Consider the following 22,380-nt stretch of genomic DNA (forward strand, 5'->3'; position numbering starts at 1 on the left):
ACAGTTATTTATTTCGAAATGTATAGAAAAACACCAAATCTAAAATCGCATTGCATGACCGATAATGGAATATATCAAAGGTGTTTGCCGATTTCGACACCAAATACTAAATTCTGCTAAAGGGTACTACTGTAAAAGGGAATTTGTCGATCGTTTCTCCTAAAGCTGTTTTTAACATATGGGGAAAAAAATAAGAATATTTCTATCAAATCTCATTTCTTTGTTTATTCTTCCTTTTTTCAAAATTGACTTAAGTAACACAGAAAAACTTTTTCTTATCTGTATATAATTTAGTACAGGTTTTAAAAATGTATGCAAAATTCTTAATGGTACTTCTTTTAAAACATCGATAAATAAATAGATAATGGAAAAGCATTCTTTGATATGTTAACCGAGGATCTTTATTTATGTATCGATGGTTTTCACAATAAAATATTTCGTCATGTCCGGTTAAAAGGTTAAAATATATTTCCAGAGCGACAGATGAATGAAAAAAAAAATGTCAACTTGCTCTGAATACACGAATGCAATTTTAGTTTTGAAAAAAATAATAATACCGGCTTTTGACGCATCTAAAAATTCAAACTAATTAAAATTATTGAAGAAATTTTCGTTTTCCTACAGCTATAATATTTTAACGCGTTGCTTCAGAAAGTACTTTCAAATAGCCTTTTGATAAAATATTTACATTACTACATAATTCAAAAACAAAATTTATTTTAATTCTTTACAAATTATTTCAAAACAAATAAAAGAATTATAATAAATATATCTATGCCAATTAATATTTTAAAGCTAATAAAAACTTGAAACAAATTAAATTTAGTGCTTCATTAATAATAATGTGTCATTCTGTCCTAATTAACAATATTCATGCATTTTTAAAATGATTATTTTGTATTTTCGTTTTCTTATTCTATTTAAATAAATTAATCAAATATTTCTGAGATATTCTTTTTTCATATGTGCAGAAAAACATTAAAATTCTTTTACAAATCCAAGTTTTACATTTTTCCAATCATGAGTTAGTAAGCCTAATTCTCTAATTGACTAATTAGTTTTTAGATTCATATCATCAGTTATTTCAACAAAATCAATTTATATAGACCTTATATTTAATTTCTACTTTTGAAAACCAAAAAAAAAAAAAAAAAAATTATTTTTATTTTAAAACTTTCAAAAAATCGTCCTATTATCTAGAATATTAACTTGGGAATCTTACAACAGATCTTAGCCCTTATTTTGTTCCTTTCGTTATTTCTTATTACAAGCCTGATTCCTGTTTAGGCCTTTAAAAGAAATAAATGCTATGAATTATTTATACTTTTTGACGACAAAAATCAAAACGTAGCTGCCGGGGTTTTATAATAATATACAATCATTCCTAAAACAAAACTATCGTCGCCATTTGAAAGAAAATTGGAAAGACAGCATAAAATTTGGATTCTTTTTAGCGAGATTTTTTTTTGATAATCGCCTTTTTAAATATAAAATATTTTGCATGCTGATATTCAATACAGGTTTTTTTTTTAATAAAAGGAAAAGTTGCGCATCGTTTTCGAACAAGGAAAGTAAACAAAATACCATTTATAATTGGAAATGAAATTGGGGTCGTATATTTAGCATACACAGGTAAACTGTAATCACAATTTATATTTGGTCGCGGAGGAAGGGAAAACAAAACATTTGAGCTCCTATAATGCTACTGAATATGTTTCAAACTCTTTTTTACGCTGACATTACATTCAAAGTAATTTTTTCTCCATTCAAATTTTAAAAAGCATAAAAAAAGTTTTAGAAAAATATTTTTCATAATGGTCTTGGTAATTTCACTGTTTTTGAAATATGTTGACTTGAATTTTTCTTTTAGCATGGAGCAATATAGACGACGATAGGAATGTAATTTTCTATAAATGTCAAACGCTGTTAGCGTAGTACTTATTTTTTTTTAGTCACAAAGATTCCAATAAACAATTTTTCTCTGAGAGTTCATTGAACATGAAATATTTTTTTAAACAAATGAAATTATTTTGAATATCTGCAAGAAAATTGTTCAACAAACTCCGATTAATAATTTGTTTCCTAGAGGTGAATCTATGATTTTATATGGGTTTTAACATGCCAAATGTGATTTTATTTTTTAATAATTAATAATTTTTAATCTGAAAAAATAACTTCCTGCAAAATAACTTAATTAAATGAAAAGTTATTTAAAAGAAGAAATTTTCCATAAAATACTTTTTTCTTCAATATAATATAATGATATATTATATATATATTATTTATACAAATTTCAACCATTAAATAGTTATTAAGAGTATTTAATTTTAAAAAAAATAGATTGAAAAGTTATCCTTTAAATTATTAAAAATAATAAATTTATTATTTATTATTTTTTCTCATTCGCAGCATCAAAAAAAAAAAAAAAAAATTAGGTAGTTAGAGAGAGGATTAAAGAAATTTTTCGTGCTCAATCTGATGGCAGGAAACAGATAATGCATTCAATAAATGATTTCTTAAACTTTTTTAAAGCTTTTCATTCATGCTTTAGTTTATATAAATGTGCACATATAAAGTGCTCAAAAATAATCTTATCATAAATACAAATATAAAATAAATTATAAAATATGTTTAAAGATTTGCCAAAAAATGTATAATAGTATTATTTTCAAAACGCGAAAATTTATGTTTTAAAATTCAAACGATATTAAAATATCCGTGTAAAAAATATATATACCAATATGTTTTTTAAAATGTTTATGGAACAAATTTTACATGTTACATAAAAGCATTGTTCTAAAACATAGTAAAACTAAATGGTTTTCATATAATTTCTTTTAAAATTCAAATAAAACTAGCGGGTTTTGATTCCAATAATTTTTACCGTTCCTAATTTAAACAATAATAATAATGACGAATTCTATATGTATGCAAAAGCCATTTTGTAATTTCATATTCTATCTATAATTTCGTATTTGAAGTGCCGAAAACATTCCAGATTTACTATAATTTTTTTGGGGGGAGGGGCAATTTCATTTTTTGTTTTACGCAAAATTTCATCAAAAATTTAAAAAAAAATTAAATTTAAAATTTAAATTTGGTTTTTATTGCTGAATTACCTAGAAATGGTAATTTCAAAAGAATGTTTTTAAATAAATAATATGATGCTAACTGTTACAATCGCCATTCAGGATAAAACATTAATACGCATTCTTCGGGCATCGTGCTGCCATCTATTGTTCACTTCAACAACCAATTACAGAATATATTGAATACTATTTTTTGATAATCTATTTCAGCAATTTTTTTTAATAATATTACTTCTACAGGAGTTTTATTGTCTTTTTCGTAAAATAAAATTAAATGAAATTTTGCATCTAAATGTAATAATTCTTTTAAAAACGGTGCAATTAATCGAGTTGTGATAAATGAATGCATTCAAAAACTATAAAAATGAAACCGAATTTTTTAAAGATAAAAAGAATTATTGAAATAGTTTAAAATGAAATACCTTATTACTTATTACAATATTTATTTATCGCTATGGTACTTTTTAACGCTGTGGTAATTGCGAATAAAATAATCCTATATTTCCAACTTTTTAAAGTCCCTATTTCCAAAACAAACATAACCGAAACAAAATTAAATATAAGTGCAATCAAATATAAGTGTAAATATATGCTTGCAATCTTAATTTTGCAATGGTAAAATTATTGAGTTAAAAATATTTTATTTCTAAAGCCAATTTCTTACGATCAATTATTAAATAGATCTTATTTTATTTCTGATAAGAATGAAAAGAAGAAGGGGGGGATATTTCTCAAGGTATTTCTTTTAATGAAACAATGAGAAAATAGATGAATTTTCCATAAGATAATTATTTTAATTTAATGAAAATATTTTAATAATTTATTTAGAATTCTGACATAAATAAATACTCATAATATTTTACATTAAAACGTTTAAACTATGTTCCTTATGCGCAAAATATTTTCACAATTAATATAAATAAGTAAAATTACAAAACTAAAAATCATAGAAAAAGCTACATAAGTTCCGTAATCAGCATCTATCATTTCCTATTTCACGCGCAAGCTCAATAGTGCAATATGTACTGGAAGGAAGTCGAAGAAGCTGACTGGGATAAGTAGGTTTCAGCTAAATTCATAATAAAAGCGAGACATCTGGTGGTCCCTTTGAAAAACAAAACAGTAAACGTAGAAGTTTTTTTTTCATTCGTATTGAAAATCATACTCCGCACCAGATGGCGCTGATCAAATTTAAAACGCGAAAAATATTTCGAAAAGTTCAACTGAAGGGATAAAATGAAGTGTATTAAAAAATACATCAAATAAGTAGTAAAGAAAAAGAAACATATAATTGGATTTTTCAGCTTTTAAATTTTAGTTCAAAAGTATAAAATAAATGAATGAAGACTTTTTAATGAGTAATAATTGTAAGGATATAGACGGAAATCATTCAATATTTAGTAAGCAATACAAATTCTAAAAAAATTCTACAGGTAATGCAGCAAAGGAACCAGGAACTATATTTTTCTACTTTTATTGTAATCTTTATTAAAATTACTTTGAATCATAGATCAGTAAAATAGATTATAGATCAATATGCGAAGAAATCTAGAATTTTCAATTAAAAACTTAAAATCTGGCAAAAAAAAAGCAAAAAAAAAAAAAAAAAGCAGAATGTTTTAATAGACTCTCATTATTAGAAGTAAATTGTTGTTATCAAATGGACAAATTATGAGATTAAAATATTATCACCGTCTTGATCTGAAATAAGCTTAATTAACAATAAAGAAAGAGTACCACGTTGCCATTTTGATTAAACATCTTATTTTTCACCAGAGGATTTTAGAACTATTTTCTTCAACTCCACACTTCCAAACGTACAGATTAAAACATTAAAAAAATTGTGAATTACAGACTTGATTTTTGAAATTTAAATATTTGTTTCTTCATCTTTCATGTCCACTTCTCAAATCTGTAAACGCAAAGACCCCCCCCCCCAAAAAAAAAAAAATAATGCGAAGATAATTTAATGGTATGCAGATATCTCAGGAAGGGATGGTAAAAAAAATCTAATAATTTTTGCTTTCTTTGAAGGATATACGTAAACATCTTAAGTAACTACTAAGATAGAATTGAGTTTTTGAATATAAATATGGAAAAGTTCGATTTTTTTAAAAAAATATTATTGCATAAAAATGTATGCATATTTAGTATGTGAAAATCACGATACATTGAATAAAATAGTGTTTTAAAATTTTAAAAAAGTAAAATTAATTAAACCGCAGAAATCTGAAAATGTCTTAAATTTATTAACTAATAATTTATTTGTAAGAAATAAATTGGAAAATGTATTTCATGAAATCTAACTTTATATTATAAAGTACTAAATATGGTTAAGTAATCATGAGATGAATTGTCGGAATCTTTTAAAAACATTTAAATCCAGGCTGTTGATAGTGAGTCACCTCTGTTTTGAAAGTTTTCATAAGTAATTGCGCAGAAATATTGCAGCACATCATCACTGCAAATAATGACTGCGCAATAATTCAGACGAAATGTTCAAAACTAAACCTATAATGCACGTCAAAAAAAATCTTCTGTTTTAAATATGAAGTTAAAATATCAAACACATTAAGAATTTATAATGCTAAGCATTATTATTTTTTTTTACTCAAAAAATATCTTTACCGTATATTTAGACAAAGAGGATACTGACAATAATGCCAAGCAATGTTTCCTTTTTATCCTGGGAAAACATTTTTAGTTGTTGTATAAAGTAGGAAATATTATTATTAGAAAAATGTTGCAATTTTTCTTAATTTAAGTAGGTTTTCTGGATTAGAATCTACCCACTACCACAAATAAAATACAAATGATACTTTGAAAAACCGAAACCATTTCTATCTTATCCATAGTAACCCTAACACTGCAACAATTGAAACAATACAACGCTCATTCTCAATTACATATAAATAAATAAAAAACCAGAAGTCCATTTCCCAAAACTCACTACTCCTTCATTCATATAATTTAAATAAATAAATCCCATAAAACAAAACGTCTAACGTCACTCAAAGCCTGCATTTTGATTTCACTGCAACAAATCTAAAAACAAGCTAACAGCCTTCTTGAAATAAAAACCAAAAACCCCATGGCACGGAAAAAAGAACGAATTCCCATCTTAACCAGGATTGATTTTTCCCAAGGCTCTAAACAAAGCAGCACCTAGCGCGAGCGAAGGATTCTCGTAGCTAACGGGAGAACTTTTAGAAACTTGTTTACTACTACTAACCTCCAAAATCAGACATAGTCTGATTTGAAGATAATTCTCTGCGCAACCGTCTCGTTTTAGTTCAGTGCTCGTTCTTCCCTTTCTTTGGCGTCTCCGTTCTTTGTCCACATATTTAACTTTTACGAGATCATCAGAGGGGTGAAGTTGTGTCTTTTTTACCAATCCAGCTGCAAGTATTGCTCGTGGAAGAAGAGATTAAAAAAGTTTGTTTAGTAATAAATGTGGATGTGTCCATATTCACTACCTTCGGGAAATTTCTCCTCCGGGCGGAAATTCCCTAGGGTAGGGACTTTTCACTTTGCTCTGCGGAGAAGCGGAAAGAGCACGATGAGCGCTTGCTTCTAAAAACTATTTTGTTCATTTGTCATTTGTTGCCTTAATTTAGATATTTTTAAAAGGAACATGAGTATGTACTTACATGAGTAATAAAGTTGTAAGGGAAAAATTTTAAGTTATTTGATTAACGAAAGGAAAAGTTATTCAAAGGTTTTTTTTTTGTTTTATTAAATATTCTTTTATAACAATATGTTAATCTGAGATATCTTTTGAAAAAATATCTGGCGACATTTGTTTAGTTGCCATTTTCTCTGTTTTCCTTTTTTAAAGAGCATGATTTTATTTTTGGGGGGAGAAAATATATTCAAACAAAATTAAAGAAAACAATAGATACATTCAGAAAATAATAGTAAAAAAAATTAAAAAGGGAAGAGATTGGTTCTTCAGTTTAATAATTATTGCTCAGTTTTTATTACTGTACTACTTAATTAATTTTTTAGTGGTTCCAAATCCATGTAAAAAAGATAGTAGCAAATAATCTAAAATGATTGCAAAGCAGATATGGATTGCATATGAATTGAAAAGAGGAAGAGCAGAATGGTTAAAACAATAACATTTAGTTTTAAATATTTTATATAAAAATTGCATACCTTTAGAAAATGTATAATTGAAAGGAAAATTTAAATATAATAATGTTGCGAAAAATAATTGAGTTAATCGATACATAATTGATACTTTCAATAATTCTATCTTAAATATTTTGCAAATCATAATTCTAAAAAAAAAAAAAAAAATCTTAAAAATAATTTTTGAAAAAACCCTTGGTGTTTTTATTATTTTTAAAAATAATAAAAACAGTATAAATCTCATGGAACTACTTTTGAAAATTTTCAACATATAATTTATGCTCTGTTATAAAGCAATAAGCCATAAATTATAATGAAAACTAATAATTAAAAATAAAACTCTTTCCTTAAATTTATTTTTATAGAAATTTATGAAATAAATGTACGTTTAAAAGTTTAATAAAAGAAATTCAATTTTGAATTATACTTAGAAAGTCTTAATTTTTAAAATATATCTAAATATCATAATATTTTATATGGATGTATGTGTTTTGAAACATACGTTGAATATATTGAGTTTTAATACATGTTTTAGTTCATTTCTTACTCTGTCATGTGCATGTCATGTGCTCTGTCATGTCCAACAAACGATCCCTGTTGTACATTTTTAATGTATAATGAGTCAATTTATTTAATTCATGAGTAACATTAAAATACGTCTTTAAAAATTATCAAAATCCTAAAACATTTCCAAACATTGTATTCTATGTTTAGATCACTTAAACTCACAAAAACAAATCAAAACGTGATTCTCTCTCATTCCAACTGGTTCCAATTTATCAAGACTTAACCAAGATCGGGTCATGATTCGATCATTAGTTTCGCAAATAGTACTGACGAAACGGCAGCAAACATCGGCAACAGGGTTTCAGGAGGCAAACGCGCTTCGCTGCGGGGAAATTCTTCCCTTCCGGTAGGGAAACTTTTTGAGACAGTAGGGAAGTGGAGTCCGACGCGACGCAGCTCAAAACGAGACGGTAGTCTGGATTGAGGGGTGCACCTACTGGGTCAGCAGACAAAGTTACTAGCAGCGTGGTATTGATCTGCGTCTGGAAATTTGGGTAGGCGAGACACTAGAAGGCTATGCAAAAGTTTCGAACGGACCCCCTTCATAGTCTCAAAATTCTCGTCTTGCCCCTCATATAAACAGACGCACTCAAATTTTGAAACGTTGATTTTGTTTTTAAAGTACAAGAAGGGAACATTTTCATTCGACCGCCTGTTCTCGGTTTGATCATAAACAATTGTTATTAAAGAGAGATGCCAGCCGGAGTCTCTATGATTGGATGCTTTATGTTTTAGTCTTTATGATTGGATAATTCTAGGAATGTTTTGTTTTATTTATTTATTTTTTTTTTGTTTGTTTGTTTTTATGCATTCCTCCTTTCATTTTTTTTATCATATTCTTTTTCCTTGATTCTCTGTCGTTTAGAATGTTGTTGTTTTTTTTTTTTCGCTATATTTTTCTCTAACATGTTTGCGGAAATAAGATTCGTCAGAAGATTGCGATTTCATTTTTTATGCTTCAGAGAAGGTTTAAATCTTCATTTCACCTTCTGTGCTTTCCTTGTGAAGCTCACACTTTAATGTGAAAAAAATGTTTCCAAATTGTATGAGGGTAGGCTCTCGATTATTGAGCTTCCCTACTATTCGAAATCGTTAAAAAAGTTATTCTCCGTAATAATACGAAATTTTTCTTAAGGCTTCTTCGAAATGTTTCTTAAGGCTAAAAAGAGAAAAGTAATCATTCATCAAATTTTTTCCAAAATTAAAACTTGTCTGTTTTTTTTTTCATTCCAGTTCTGTCTTTTCATAATAAAATAAACATTTATCAACTATCAATAAAATGAATTAAATAAGAATGAAATCAACGTCTTTCATTTGTTAATATTGTTTTTGAAGGTGCATGCATCCACACTATACAACGCATACGATTTCTACAATTAAATGAGATATTATTAAAATCAATTTAAAATCTGTACATTATTTTTAATCTTGAATTTCCTTATTCTGAAACAGGATTTTAAAATGTCCAGTATAGTAAAAAGGAAATTTTAAAAAAAGTACTGATTTGTGCCAAGAAGTCAGATAATATGGGTAAGAAGGTGTTTGATACAAAAAGGGTACTTATAATAGTATGGAAAAATTGGGTTTGCATTGACAGAATTCCTGGCGAGACTAAAGCTTTTTCAAAATATATTTCCTTAGTTCAATGTAATTGCTTTCTTTTATTCATTTATATGCACTGTTATACAACACTGTTAGTTAAAAAAATAACGTTTTTTTTAACCAGTAATAGATTACCATTGCTTAGGGTCGAGATATCCCAAATGATTGCAGAATCCAAAAACTAATTAATTTTTAACCACCAAATTTAATTTGATATTAATATCAAGAAAGCCGTATTGAGGATTATTGTTATAGGACTTTTCTTTTTTTTTTTTTTCCCTCCAACTTTTCTGCAAGCGACAAGTCCGTGCAAGCGTGCGGAAAAATAAGCTCACATTTCTCATTTTTAAATGATTTTAATGCCATGCAAACACGTCAGTTTAATTTGAAAAAAGGTTGTTTTACTTGCTTTCTTTGATCTACTAAACAACAGAGAAAAAAAATTTGCTAGTGCTTTTTATCATAAACATTGGCATCCATTCACGCGATGTCGGACTCTTATGAGAAAAATTGCATGTCACCTTCATGTTGTCTTATGTTCTGCTTTAACGCAATTCTACAAATAGCAAATGTAAGATGCGCAACGGATTCCGAAAATAAATTAGAGCGGCGCATTTGATGTGCGTCATGGTAGCATGAGCTGATGCCATTATGAATATGAGAGATGCGATTAGATACAGTTAAACATTTAGGATCAACTAACATTTCTTGATTTTGGATTCGGTATTGAAATTGAACTTGGGCACTTTTCAACAGCGAATTCAACGGACTTAGTCTATCGTCCATAAGAAATTATTTAGAATGAATTGGGATCGGTGGGATAAAATACAAATTTATGGGGGGGGGGGGGTTCTGTCACTTTTTGCTAAAATATCTCAATTTCAAAATGTGTCGAAGTTGATTCCGTATTGATTTACTATATTCAATTCAAACTTACTTTAGCTTGTGGATCTTTATCACATGATCTTATCGTGTGACTGCATTATTTTGCTTAAACAATTTTTACATTTAAAAAAAATATCCGCTACTTTTCGTCCTAATATTTTATTATAATACTTTTTTTCCGGGTATGGATTTTATTTATGTATTTTTCTTTTCATAAATAGAAATGAGCTAATGTAAATTATGATTTTAACTTTATTGTCACACCGAAAAAGGTCTTCCTATCAACGATTTTTCATGTTTTTTTACAAATTCTGAATATCTCCAGAATAGCTGCTCGGAATTGAATGTCTTCTACAAAATCTGCTAATATAGTTAGTTCCATAGGTAACATTTAATTGATCCTTTTAAAATGTCGATTGTTTGAAATCAAACTATAAGAGTCTTTGTTTTTCGCTCATGTCGTAGAAACAAAAATCTAATCTGATTAATGACTGGTTCTTTCTTATTTCAAGTTTTGTCACCTAAAACATTTATAAGTTTCAATTCTTTCGTAAAATTGGATTCTTGTAATTTTTTAAAGACATTACAAATACATTTATAAACTCGAACGTTTATATTTTGAGCTCAATTTTTTTTTAGATAAATGATGTAATTCAAAGTAAAAATGACGCAGTTTTTCAATATTCAGCCTTAAATAATATTACAACAATTATCGATATAAAAACTGCAATGCTATTTAAAGGATCATAAATTTTTATGAAACCAGGTAGAATTATTGATACTGATAAAGCTTTTTTTTTTTCGAATGTCCTTTTTTTAAAGTAAAATTATTTTAGTTATAAACAATACTGGTAAAAGAAAATTTTTTATCTGACTGATAATAATTTCAGTTCCTGTTTCTGTTTCTGTTCCTGTTTCCTGTTCATTCCTTCAGTTCAGTATTTTCAGTTACATAATTGTTCAAATTTAAAATGCAAAAGTTAAATTTTTTGCTGTGTCTCTGATTTTAAAGATGGCGTGTCTCATGTCTTTGCTTTGTCTCTGATTGATAAGTTTCAAAGATGGGGCGTCCTATGACTTTTTTTGGTATAAATTTTTTTCAAGAAATAATCATTTGTAAATATTGATTCTGTCCTTCTTACCTAAAGTTTCCAACAAATTAAATAGAGATCCATTTCTACATTTGAAAATTTGAATATGTAGCGGATAGATTTTAATATAGTTAAAGGAATGAAATTTCCGAAACTTAAACCCAAGCTAAAAGAATTGGGGCCATGTGGAAATCAAGCTGAGACAAAACATTTTAAAGATAGAGCGTCTTATTATTTTTATATACACTCTAATAAAAGCGCAAACCAACCCTTAAGGGAAATTTGCAATAATTATGCGTTCGTAAGTTACAGATAAGAAATGTGCGACTTTCATTGTACAAGGATTTTATAATAAAAGCGTTATTTACAATATTTATTTACAATAATTCACTTATAGTAAAAGTAAGGAAGTAGAACTTTTTTTATTATATTTAATTAATATAAAAAAATTCTTTATTTGAAAATTGAAACAATCCGATACATTTTGATCAAAATTGAACATTTTTTTTTATCCAGTAAGTGCAACTATGTTATAAAATTTTTTACGTTGTACACTGAAAGTGCAATAAAAAACTGACATTTTTATTGTGTAAATAAATTAAGTAATTTAAAGAACCTAATAATTGCCTTTAAACAAATAACTGTCAGTATAAATTTGAATTTGCTTTGTATTAAAATTTTTGAAGCAAGTTTAAGTACCACTTGCTCAGCAGTGCGGAATATTTTGGCTTCAAATTTGCGTTTTATCTTTGTAAATTTAAATAAGTTTAAAAATTTAAATAATTTAACCATTAATGTCTTTATGCTTGAGATCAAATAACCAAATTTAACCACATTTCCCTGGCCTTCACGTCAGAAATTCACTGATTGCTTCTTGATTTGCAGCATCCGTGATTTCTGCAGTCATTCCTTCGGTGGAAATTCGGTTCCATATAGTAGTTAAAATAATTATAATAGGTACTAGCCAGTAGCATTGCGTAAACAAATAAGGAAATATTTAAGGATAATAACATTTGAAACTGCATGAAAGGAAAGAACTCTCTTTTATAGGAGCTTATCATGAACTATTTTGATTGTCAATTACAATTATTTTATTTATCGAGTCATGAATAGGTTAATAAAGTTCTTAGAGTAGAAGTTGGATAATTTGAACCTTTTTAATTCGGTAACTCAAATTTCTTTTTCTAATCCTTTGAACTAATATTAATGCAGTGTTAAAATTTCGACCCTATTTCAAATTCATTTAGGTTAATTCGTAGTCAAAAAGCGAAAGTGTTAACAAATGTTTTCATTTTTTTTTTAACTATGCCAATGTCCTGTTTTCCTTGAGATGATTAGTGAATAATTTTCTTAAGACTCTGAATTCATTTGGAAACATAACTGCCAAATAATATACTTAGTTACAAAAACAATAAAAGTTTTTTAACATTTTAAAATCTAATAATGTTAGAAAATCAAATTTTATTATTGATTTTGAAATTTAATGATGCAATTATTGTCATTCTGTTGCTACATGCGATATGTTCCTTAAAACTAATGTCTTATTTAATAAAAATAATTCCACAATTATTAAAATTTTTAGTAACAAAATTTATTATTTTAACCACTAAAATTACTTATTATTCATTAAATAATTATTTATTATTATTTTAAAGCTTAAAGTATAAAATTAGAACCGTGTCTATCAATTTTAGTTTAAATATATTTATTTTCTATTGACGCAGTCCTGTTAAAGTCCAGTTTTTCATAATTCGAATTTTTGGTTAAACCGTATTTTTACTGATATATCATCAATTTCGAATCAGTCAAGTTCCACAATAATTGTTTTCATTATATATGAAATTTTATTACATTCAGATTTTTCAGAGAAATTTATTGAAAATGTTAATTGCTCAGGATACAAAATTGTTGCTCCTAAGATAATAAGAAATGCTCATGCGCTATAGCTGAATCTTAAAATATATTAAGAATTATATTAAACGTTATATTCAATGCATATAAAATACCAGTCGGATCTGAAGAATTTGCTTTTGTAAGGCCTCAATATGCGGTTTGAATGAGGTTTCTTTCACTGGGAGTCGGATAGCAAAATTGCGGCAGTATAAAAAAAATTCAAAAAATACTTTATATAAATTTGTTAGCATAAGGGAGCTAAATTTTCAAGAAGTGATTTAAAGCACTTACTATAATTATAACTATAACTATTTTAAATATAATTCGTTACAAATTATTTGTTGATATTTCAATTATATTTTTTCGTAAATATTCATTTACAGGTGAGTGGAAAAAAAACTTTTCTGACGAAAATTGGAAAGCGATATTTCCTTTTCCCACAAAAAGATGTCGAGAAGGAATTAAGGAACACTGATCTTAGAGAAATTGCATTTTTTCTTTCTTCTTCTAGTTCATATTAATAATTCGGTGTGTTTTCATTCTTTCCATTACGGTAGGGTATTTTATGAAATTCCTCAAGAAAGCAGTTATAAGAAAACAGCTTTATATCTCGTCAGCAATGTAATCTTTTCCTTTTTGTAATCCTAGAGTAACGATTTTCAATTTTTTTTTCTAGTTTCCCTATTCTTACCATAAAATTGCATGGTTGCATTTGTATATGAACGCATGTTCAAAACCGTAATGTACAGATACTTAAGATTCATCAAAAAATTAACTAAAAATTATTTAACCAATTTAATGAAAAACTTTAAACTAAAAAGATTCGTTTGTATATTTTTGCATGAATATCAAATAACTGGTTTTCCAGATTTTTTAGAGACATTAAATTCAGTTATGCTCTTCTATGTTGGATAGTGCCTAGCAATTCAAGAAACTTTGCTTTAAAATCAGCACCATAAAAAATAATTTCAATATTTTTTTGGTAATTTTAACATTTAAAGATGGTTTGATTACTTTTCAACCACATGAACTTACGTCATCTAAATAGCAATATCGATACATTGGATAGCAAGAGAAAGAATTTTTTTTCTAGAATTCCCGTTTCATCTCAATTTACTTTTAGTTATTTAATTTTTAAAAAAATATTAAGGAATATTAAAATAAGACACTTATGTAAAAAAAATAAAAATAAAATTATTATTACTATTTTGTATAATAATTTGTAACATTTATTATCATTTTATAAACTTTTTTAAAAATACAAAATCGAATTTATATTTCGTATCGCATCAATTTTGAATTTTCATTAGGCCATTTACGGCTTGATATTCTTTCTTTTAAAGACAAAATTGATGTAAACGTTTTGAAATGTACAAGTCTCAACTGTTCTGCATCAACGATTTTGTTAGAATTTTAAAAACAGGACTGAAAAATAGTTATAAAGAAGATTTTTTAGCACAAATATTTTCAAGCAGAAAAAATTCTGTGAAAATTATTTATACCAGGAATTTTTAAATATTTAGCGCTATACCTGAAATGAAGTCCCACACGTGAAAACAATGAAAGCGCGATGAGTTTTGTCAGATGCTTTAAGATTAAATAAAAATAAATAAAAAAATAACTCGATTTCGAATATTTAATTAGTTTAAAGCTTTTTTGAATTTTTTTTAAAAACATTCCAATCACTTGACTTTTTTTTGCTAATTACATACATGCTTAAGGAATTCTCAGGAAAAAAGAATTGCCCTAATTATTTCTTAACTGATAATATTCCTGGATCGTGTGTTTTTTTTAATGGAATGACACTTCATGTGATAACTATAAACATCGCTTTATATTATTTCTTAAGTTTATTCTCAAATAAAATTGTTTTGGTGTGCATGCATCAATTTGCCGTTTTATTTCTGAATGTATAACAATCTGCTGATTTAACTGAGATTTTGACTGATCTCCACGTTTCAGACCTCGAAAAATAAATTCTTGGAAAATGTCCATCGATTTGTTTGTGACAAAGATAGCTCAGAAACGATTTGAGCTGGACGGTTGAAATTTAGTATACGGTCTTTACACCAGATTTGAAGATATCTATCAAATTTTGAGTAAAATTCGTTCAGGGGAAAATTGTCGACCCTTCTGTTCGAATATAAGTTAGCACAATAACTACAAAATAACGTAGACACCTGCCAAATTTGGAGGCAAATCTAACAGAGGGTTTACTGTCTGTCGGTCTGCACTTCAGGAATAAGTAAACGCGATAATTCAAAAATGCAATGGTTTTAAATACATCAAAATTCGGTATAGGATTTTGTAACTACAATTATAGTTCTGCGTTAGATTTTTGTTTCAATCGGTTGAGAAAAATGTGTCTAAAGCACAAATTCGATTCTTGGATGCTATTAACGCATGCCAGGTATGAATCGCCAAATAAATCACCAAGGATGACACGATAGATTCAGAAAAAATGCTAAATTCACGCCAAAATTTAATAATCCGTAACTATTCTACGCCAATGCAATATATCTGGCATGACAAGTTTAGTAGAGAGCATGCGAGAAAGTTTTTTGGAGACCAATCTCGTTGGTGGTTTTTTTTTTTTAATTTTTTTTCTACATATTACAACCTTTAATTAAACTATTTCTTTAATAAATGTTTATTTCAATAATTACCCAAGAGGGATAAAAAAAAACCCATTCGAAAAGAATTTGAGATCCAGTGGGCATTTCTCAGTGAATTTTTGGTCTATAAATGATAAATAACCAGTATCTTGGCATTTCTAAAGCTTTTATTTTATCTAATTCTGGCCTAGAATTCTACCTTACATTAAAACTAATGCGAAAACGTGGTGCTGTTACCATTTAAAGAAATGCTTCTTACCTTTGGGAGAATGGAACGCAGACTGTTTGAGCGAAGACTTCAGGATCGTCACAGTCTGTTCGCCTTCTGTCTTTAACATAGGGTAGGCCCCTTTCTGTCCTTTTAACTCATCCTGAATCATGGCCCGTCGGAGGGCTACCTGGGCGGCCATCACCTGCTGTCTCTCAACAATCAAAATGCATCTTATACATCGGCAATTTCTGTACTTGCAATATCGCTTGTGGCCCTTCACACTGCATATTTTATTGTGATTCTTACATCTTGCACATTTCGGGTGCCTGAGTTTCTTTTTCTCCTCGTTTGTTTCCGTGGCGGATCCTCCTGGTTGCGCCGATTCGTCTTTCAGGGGCGACGATGGAGGATCTTCGTCATAGTCTGTGGCGTCCTCGTCTTCTTCTTCTTCTTGCTGTTGTTGCTGTAATTGCTGCTGCTGTTGTTGTTGCTGCTGCTGTAGTTGTTGCTGCTGTTGTTGTTGCTGCTGTTGTTGTTGCTGCTGTTGTTGCTGCGTTGTAGTGGCGTCTAGTGAAATTGATACTATTACATGAATACATGAAGGTACAAGGAGATACTAATTAATAAGAAACTCGTCGTTGACCATGCTTCTGGAATTTCCAAAATTTTTAGTAAGCATTAAATTAATTTTTAGTAAATATACAAATATTTAGAGTAGTCCTATTAATATGTGAATGAATAAGTATGTCAAAAGGGAATAGTAAAAGGTAGACTAGAGACCAATGGTGGACAAGATTTTAAAAAAAAATCTTACTCAAATAATTATTTCGGAAAAAAGAATAGATGGACTGCGCAATTTCTAGCAGTAAAATTCTGAATATTTTTCCAAAAAGTACTGAGCTATTTTCTGTTTTGAAAGAAAAAGTAGGTGTTTTAAATAGAATAGCGGAAATTTTGCCATCGATATTAAATATGATATAAAAAAACAACATCGCTAATGCAATTTTAAACATGACTTGGGAAAATAAAAATCGTATCCCCTTTAACATAACCCTCATTTCGAAGATTCATTAGAGACGATGACTTAATTCAACGATTTATTTTCAAACTCTTTTTGTAACTGTTAGTTATTTTTAACAAACGATTAATATCTGTTGTTTTTCTAAATGACCTAAAATACAACATACAAACTCAGTCACAACATGAAACTAGAATGCCTTGCATTTTGGGCTGGTTTTGAAGCCAGCTATCTGATATTGACAATTTATCTGCGAAAGCACTGCTTGGTGATGAGATTGGGCCATAAGAAAAAGTGGAATATCTTTATTTTGAAGAGCAAATTTTAACAAGTTATAAAAGAACTCGCGGACATTGAATTGATTATGTTTTCATACAGAAATCAAAGATCGTTTTTTTTTTTGTATTTTATGTCTTTTTGCTTTCATACATCCATTAATAAAAGTACACACATGTACAAAACTCCATCAATGTTATGATTTTTTGCTTTCTTCATTATGAAGTATAATAAAGTAAAGTACAGTGAAATAGATGCGGTTAAGATTTCAACCCGCCTCATATCTTCCATACCCCGCCCCCTCTTTCCCCACACTTAGTGCCAAAATATGCTCTGTTGTGGAGGGATCCAATCTATTCTCAAAAAGCGCACATCATATAACTGATATAATTTAAGAACTCGAAAGTTTTTTGAAGTAGAAAAATAAAGTATTGTACCACTATGAACAACAACATTAGATGTTACACGGAATGTGAAGTAACGTTTGTCTTATTACTGAGTTGCGACATTGTGTCTAGACTGCAGACTATTTGAGAATCTGCAAAACCTTGCATAACTATGTACATTTTAAATAATTGCATAAAACATAGTAATACTTGCATAAAGCGAAGTAAAATGACTAATCGCGAAAAGTATTATGAAGAAGAAATAAGTTCGCAAATGATTATATTTTTCATTTTATTTTAGTACTACAAAATCAAGGTAATGCTAAAAAAATAGAAACAAAACGGAAACTGGTGTAAATTTCCTCTTTATCCTACCGATCTACGTCAGGAAGCTTCCACAATTACGACAATACAATCCAACAGTTCAAAGAAAGGAATTGATGAAAGGGGATAGGAAACGATAAAATTCGGTTTCATCAAAGGGAATTTTTAATAAAATGAGACACGACTAATATTGCTGACTTCATTGTGAGCATTATAATAAGGTTACCTTATAAAAGTAATCACAATGGTTAGCATGATATAAATATCAGCGTTGCGTTATTAAAGACTGTTCAAACTATAACCATCTTGTTTATAGTATAAAGATCTATAGAGTATCAAACATTTAAAATTAGAAGACAGAAAATATTCCATCTTCAAAGGGTCGTAACAAACAATGGTATCAATAATTTGGTGAGGCATAGTTAATTAAATAAATCAGTTTCTAGCTCAACAAAAACAATTGTGAATTAATAAAAGTAATTCAATGCAAATTCAAAAGTAATTCAACGTATATTCAGAAGTAATTCAATGTAAATTCAAAAATAATTCAACGTAAATTCAAAAGTAATTCAAAACAATCAATTAATTTTCGTAATTTAAAAAAATAGACGATTTTATCTTGCAAAATTTACTATATTTTTTATTAAAATCGCATACATTTATATATTTTAATGCATTCACGTTTATCCACAGTATCTTCTTGTACATATTACTTTTATAAGCAGTTGTCGTCCTCGTCCGTGTTAAATAGTGGAAAATATTCAAAATACTGCGAGAAGTAGATCATTTTAACAGAAAACGTGACTAATGGTTTGTGGTGAACATGATGAGATAACTGCGTATATCTGTTCTTAATAATGAGAAATAAAATTGTGGACATACGCTCTGCCGTCCTTGTAGCACGTAATTAAACTACATTTTATGCGAAGTGCAAAATTTCCAACACTTAGAGATGAGTTTTGTTTACTTCAGCTTACATGACGTAATGTTGTTCTAAAATTGCCATTAAAATTCTCATGACAATCATTATATAAATATGAAATGTAAACAAACATGACATTTAGATTTATGGGACCCACTACATTCTTTAGAATTTCATTCCATAACGGAACAATCTTTTGTGGTTTTTCGAGAGTAAAACTGCAACGCGGTCTGCACTTTTCCAAGATACATCTTACGGTATGTGGTATGGCAGTTGAGTCTATGAACTTCAACCCTGAATACGGTCGTGTACGGTTCAGTATTGGAAAATCACTCACAATTTATGTCGTTTATATGTTTTAATTTCTACAAAGCCGAAAATTATTCAGAAAATTGCCTTGACTCCAAATGCTTCACTGAAACTCACTAAACTCGTTATTATTATTTGTTAGTTCATTTGTTTTCACCTTTCCTTTTTATTTTCTAATTCTGGGACCATGAAAAAAAATTTTCAGACTACAAAAAAATGTTGCCTTTCTTTTTTCACCTAAAAAGAGGTATATCGCAATTCGAGAAGTTTAAGAAATCTTGATACAAGACTTTGGTTGAGCATATAACTTTTGAAGAATCAACTTTATTCCACAAAATCTTATTTCAACTCATTCAGAATTTTGGATGCAATGGACTTTTAACATAAATTTTTTTGAATACGGATTTACAGGACTTTTAATGCCCATCCTGTTCAACTTGTTCTTTTAAAACCCGTTTCCAAACGACTCCATGGGACTTAAGTCTTATTGTTGGAGAATTGCGTGTTCGAGTCCAAATCCTAGATAAAACTTGGAATCTTGATTTTCTAAGCGTTATCAGAAAATGAGAATGACGTCTGAATCTGTTTTTCACTCACTAAACTTGAATCAATGGTTTGGTTAAAAAATGAATGGCAATGCATATAAACAAGTTTGAGCGAAAATGTAACTGCTTATAAACAGTTTAATGATTTAAGTTTAATGATTGTGCAATGTATTTCGAATACTTACAAGATAAACAGTCAATAAACTAAATGAATTATAAAGGGCTTTTCTATTTTATTACGTATTAAAATCGCATATTTTCCTTGAATCTAGCATACGTAAAAGACTAAAAGACTAATGAAGATGAATGAATAAAAACATTATGTAACACTGTTATAGAAAAACTAGCAAGATATAAAGGCTTCAGAAACCTCTATAACAAGTATTTTACAATTCTAATCAAATTTTTATAACAACGCTGGCACACTTCAACCCCATAATAATTTATCCTTTAGTCCCCACCGGGACATATATGTCCCACGGATATTTTTAAATCATCCAAAGGGAATTTATTGAAGTGAATGTCTCAATATTTTCCTGTGATTACATTCATATGTTAGAGTAATTTTTAATTACATCTAAGTAATAAAGAAACCCGAACGAAAACTGTATGTGCCATGAGTAAAGTTGCACTCTGCAAAAACTGTTTTGCAATGTATCATAGATAAAAATGCCATGAATAATGTTAGATATGTAATTGATAAGAATTTTCTTGGAAAAAAGTTGTTTTAAAACATTATAAAAACTAGAGATTCAACTTTTCTCTGTATTTTATATGGTTATCTCAACCCCAATGGGACACATATGACCTACCTCAAAAATTGCACCTATAGTTATTTTTTGTTTTTATTTTAGCAGAATATAGCGATTTACATTTTATTTAACTAAACTACCATTTTTTATAATTATCTTAAAGAGTTAAACCTAAATCATAATAGAGTTTTAACTATCGTTGTGAATACTTGTGATAACCTTTCATTGAAAGATTAAAGGTAAATAATAAAAATATATTTGATTTTATGATTTCCTAAACAGGTAAGAAGCATAACGTTTACTCAAAAATTCAGAAGGATATCCCAAATCATGTCCATCCCAAGCTAAGTTTTAATTTATATCGAGGAAATAAAAATTTAAAGAAGGAATTCTTATTCAAAAACTGCTATATAGTAATTCAGCATACAAAATTGACTACTATTGAGAAGCCAAAATTTTTTTTTTCTGTAAGATAAGCAAGAATGGATTGCTGATGAAGTAAAAAAAAAAATTGCAATTATTTCTGAATTAAATAAATCCAAGCAGAACTGCAATACCATCTTCATTTCATTTGTATCAAGGACCTTTTCAAAAGTTCGGTCGAATTCAAAAAAGCAATATAATATAATTTTTACAAAAATAAATAAAAATTTTCTACCAAAACTTACTATTTTAAGATACTATTTTCAGAACCTTATATTTTATATAATCTGGAATAATTTGGTTCTTCTGTCTTAAGTCTTCTATGGCTCTATTTTTTTTTTTTTTTACCAGATAACTACGATTTCACACTTCTATTTCTTACGAGGTAATCACTTTTTAATTTTTAAAATAATTTTTGCAAAAAGTCTATAAAAAATGAATGTGATAGAAAAATTTACTCGCCCAATTTCGGGTTTTCTATTTCAATTTACCATTATAATTCAGGTAGCTGTGTTTAAAATATTTTTCATCTTCGTGATTAATAATTGATTTTAACGATTTTTTAAATAGTTGTCAATGATAAAAACAATTATCCATTTTTAATGTTTACTTAATTCAAAAAAAAAATACTTTACTGTTTTTTTAACGGAATTGCATTGAGCTTTTAACATTTTAATCTGTTGATTTCAATTGAAAGCCTTCAGTATAGCACCTTTGTTTTCTTATCATTCGTTTTATACATTTTAATAAGAAATCATTCATTTATTATATTAATTCCAGTCTACTGGTGCTTGTATTTCGCTTACCATCTTTTCACAGAAAAAAAGTTTTTTTTTTCTTTATTTTTATTTGCTATTTTACTTTAAAAGATTTTAATTTTAATTCTACATCTTAGTTATACAATAAGTGAAACGGATAACGAAGGCTGCAATTCATTGTAACTGACAGGCGTTTCGCTTTTAGAGAATCAGATAATGCAATTTTAAAATAACACAAAAGTCAACAATAGTCAAATCCAAGTATTGTTGTACCTATTTCTATTAAATGTTTAAGCTTTTATAAAATTTTAAACATTGCAACCAAAACACCAACTTTTTGATTTTCTTGTATTTACAAAATACAAGATAATCAAAAAGTTTGACTGTTATTTTATTGCCAGCAATTTGAAGATTCACAGACGAGCATACTTTTATGTAAAAATGAGTACGTTAGATTTAAATAAAAATTACACATTTAAATATTTTTTTGCATTATTTCAGGGAATAATTACGAATGCACAGTTATCTGTCTATTTCTGTCTTTGCTATCTCTAGCTAAAAGCTGCAATAAGAAAAAAAA

General features: G+C 28.1%; 1 protein-coding gene across 2 annotated transcripts in view; it reads right to left on the bottom strand.

The window, feature by feature from the left end:
* Positions 1–22,380, bottom strand: part of LOC129987441 (uncharacterized) — a 188,762-nt gene that overhangs the window by 152,220 nt on the left and 14,162 nt on the right. Inside the window, exon 2 of one of the 2 annotated variants that reach the window (XM_056095425.1) lies at positions 16,136–16,654. The exons of the other annotated variant lie outside the window; for it this stretch is intronic. Within the exon in view, the coding sequence (XP_055951400.1) occupies positions 16,136–16,654 (519 nt within the window). The remainder of the gene's footprint in view (positions 1–16,135; positions 16,655–22,380) is intronic. 2 annotated transcript variants of the gene reach the window in all.

This window comes from Argiope bruennichi, chromosome 10 (genome assembly GCF_947563725.1).
Source record: "Argiope bruennichi chromosome 10, qqArgBrue1.1, whole genome shotgun sequence".
Taxonomy (NCBI): domain Eukaryota; kingdom Metazoa; phylum Arthropoda; class Arachnida; order Araneae; family Araneidae; genus Argiope; species Argiope bruennichi.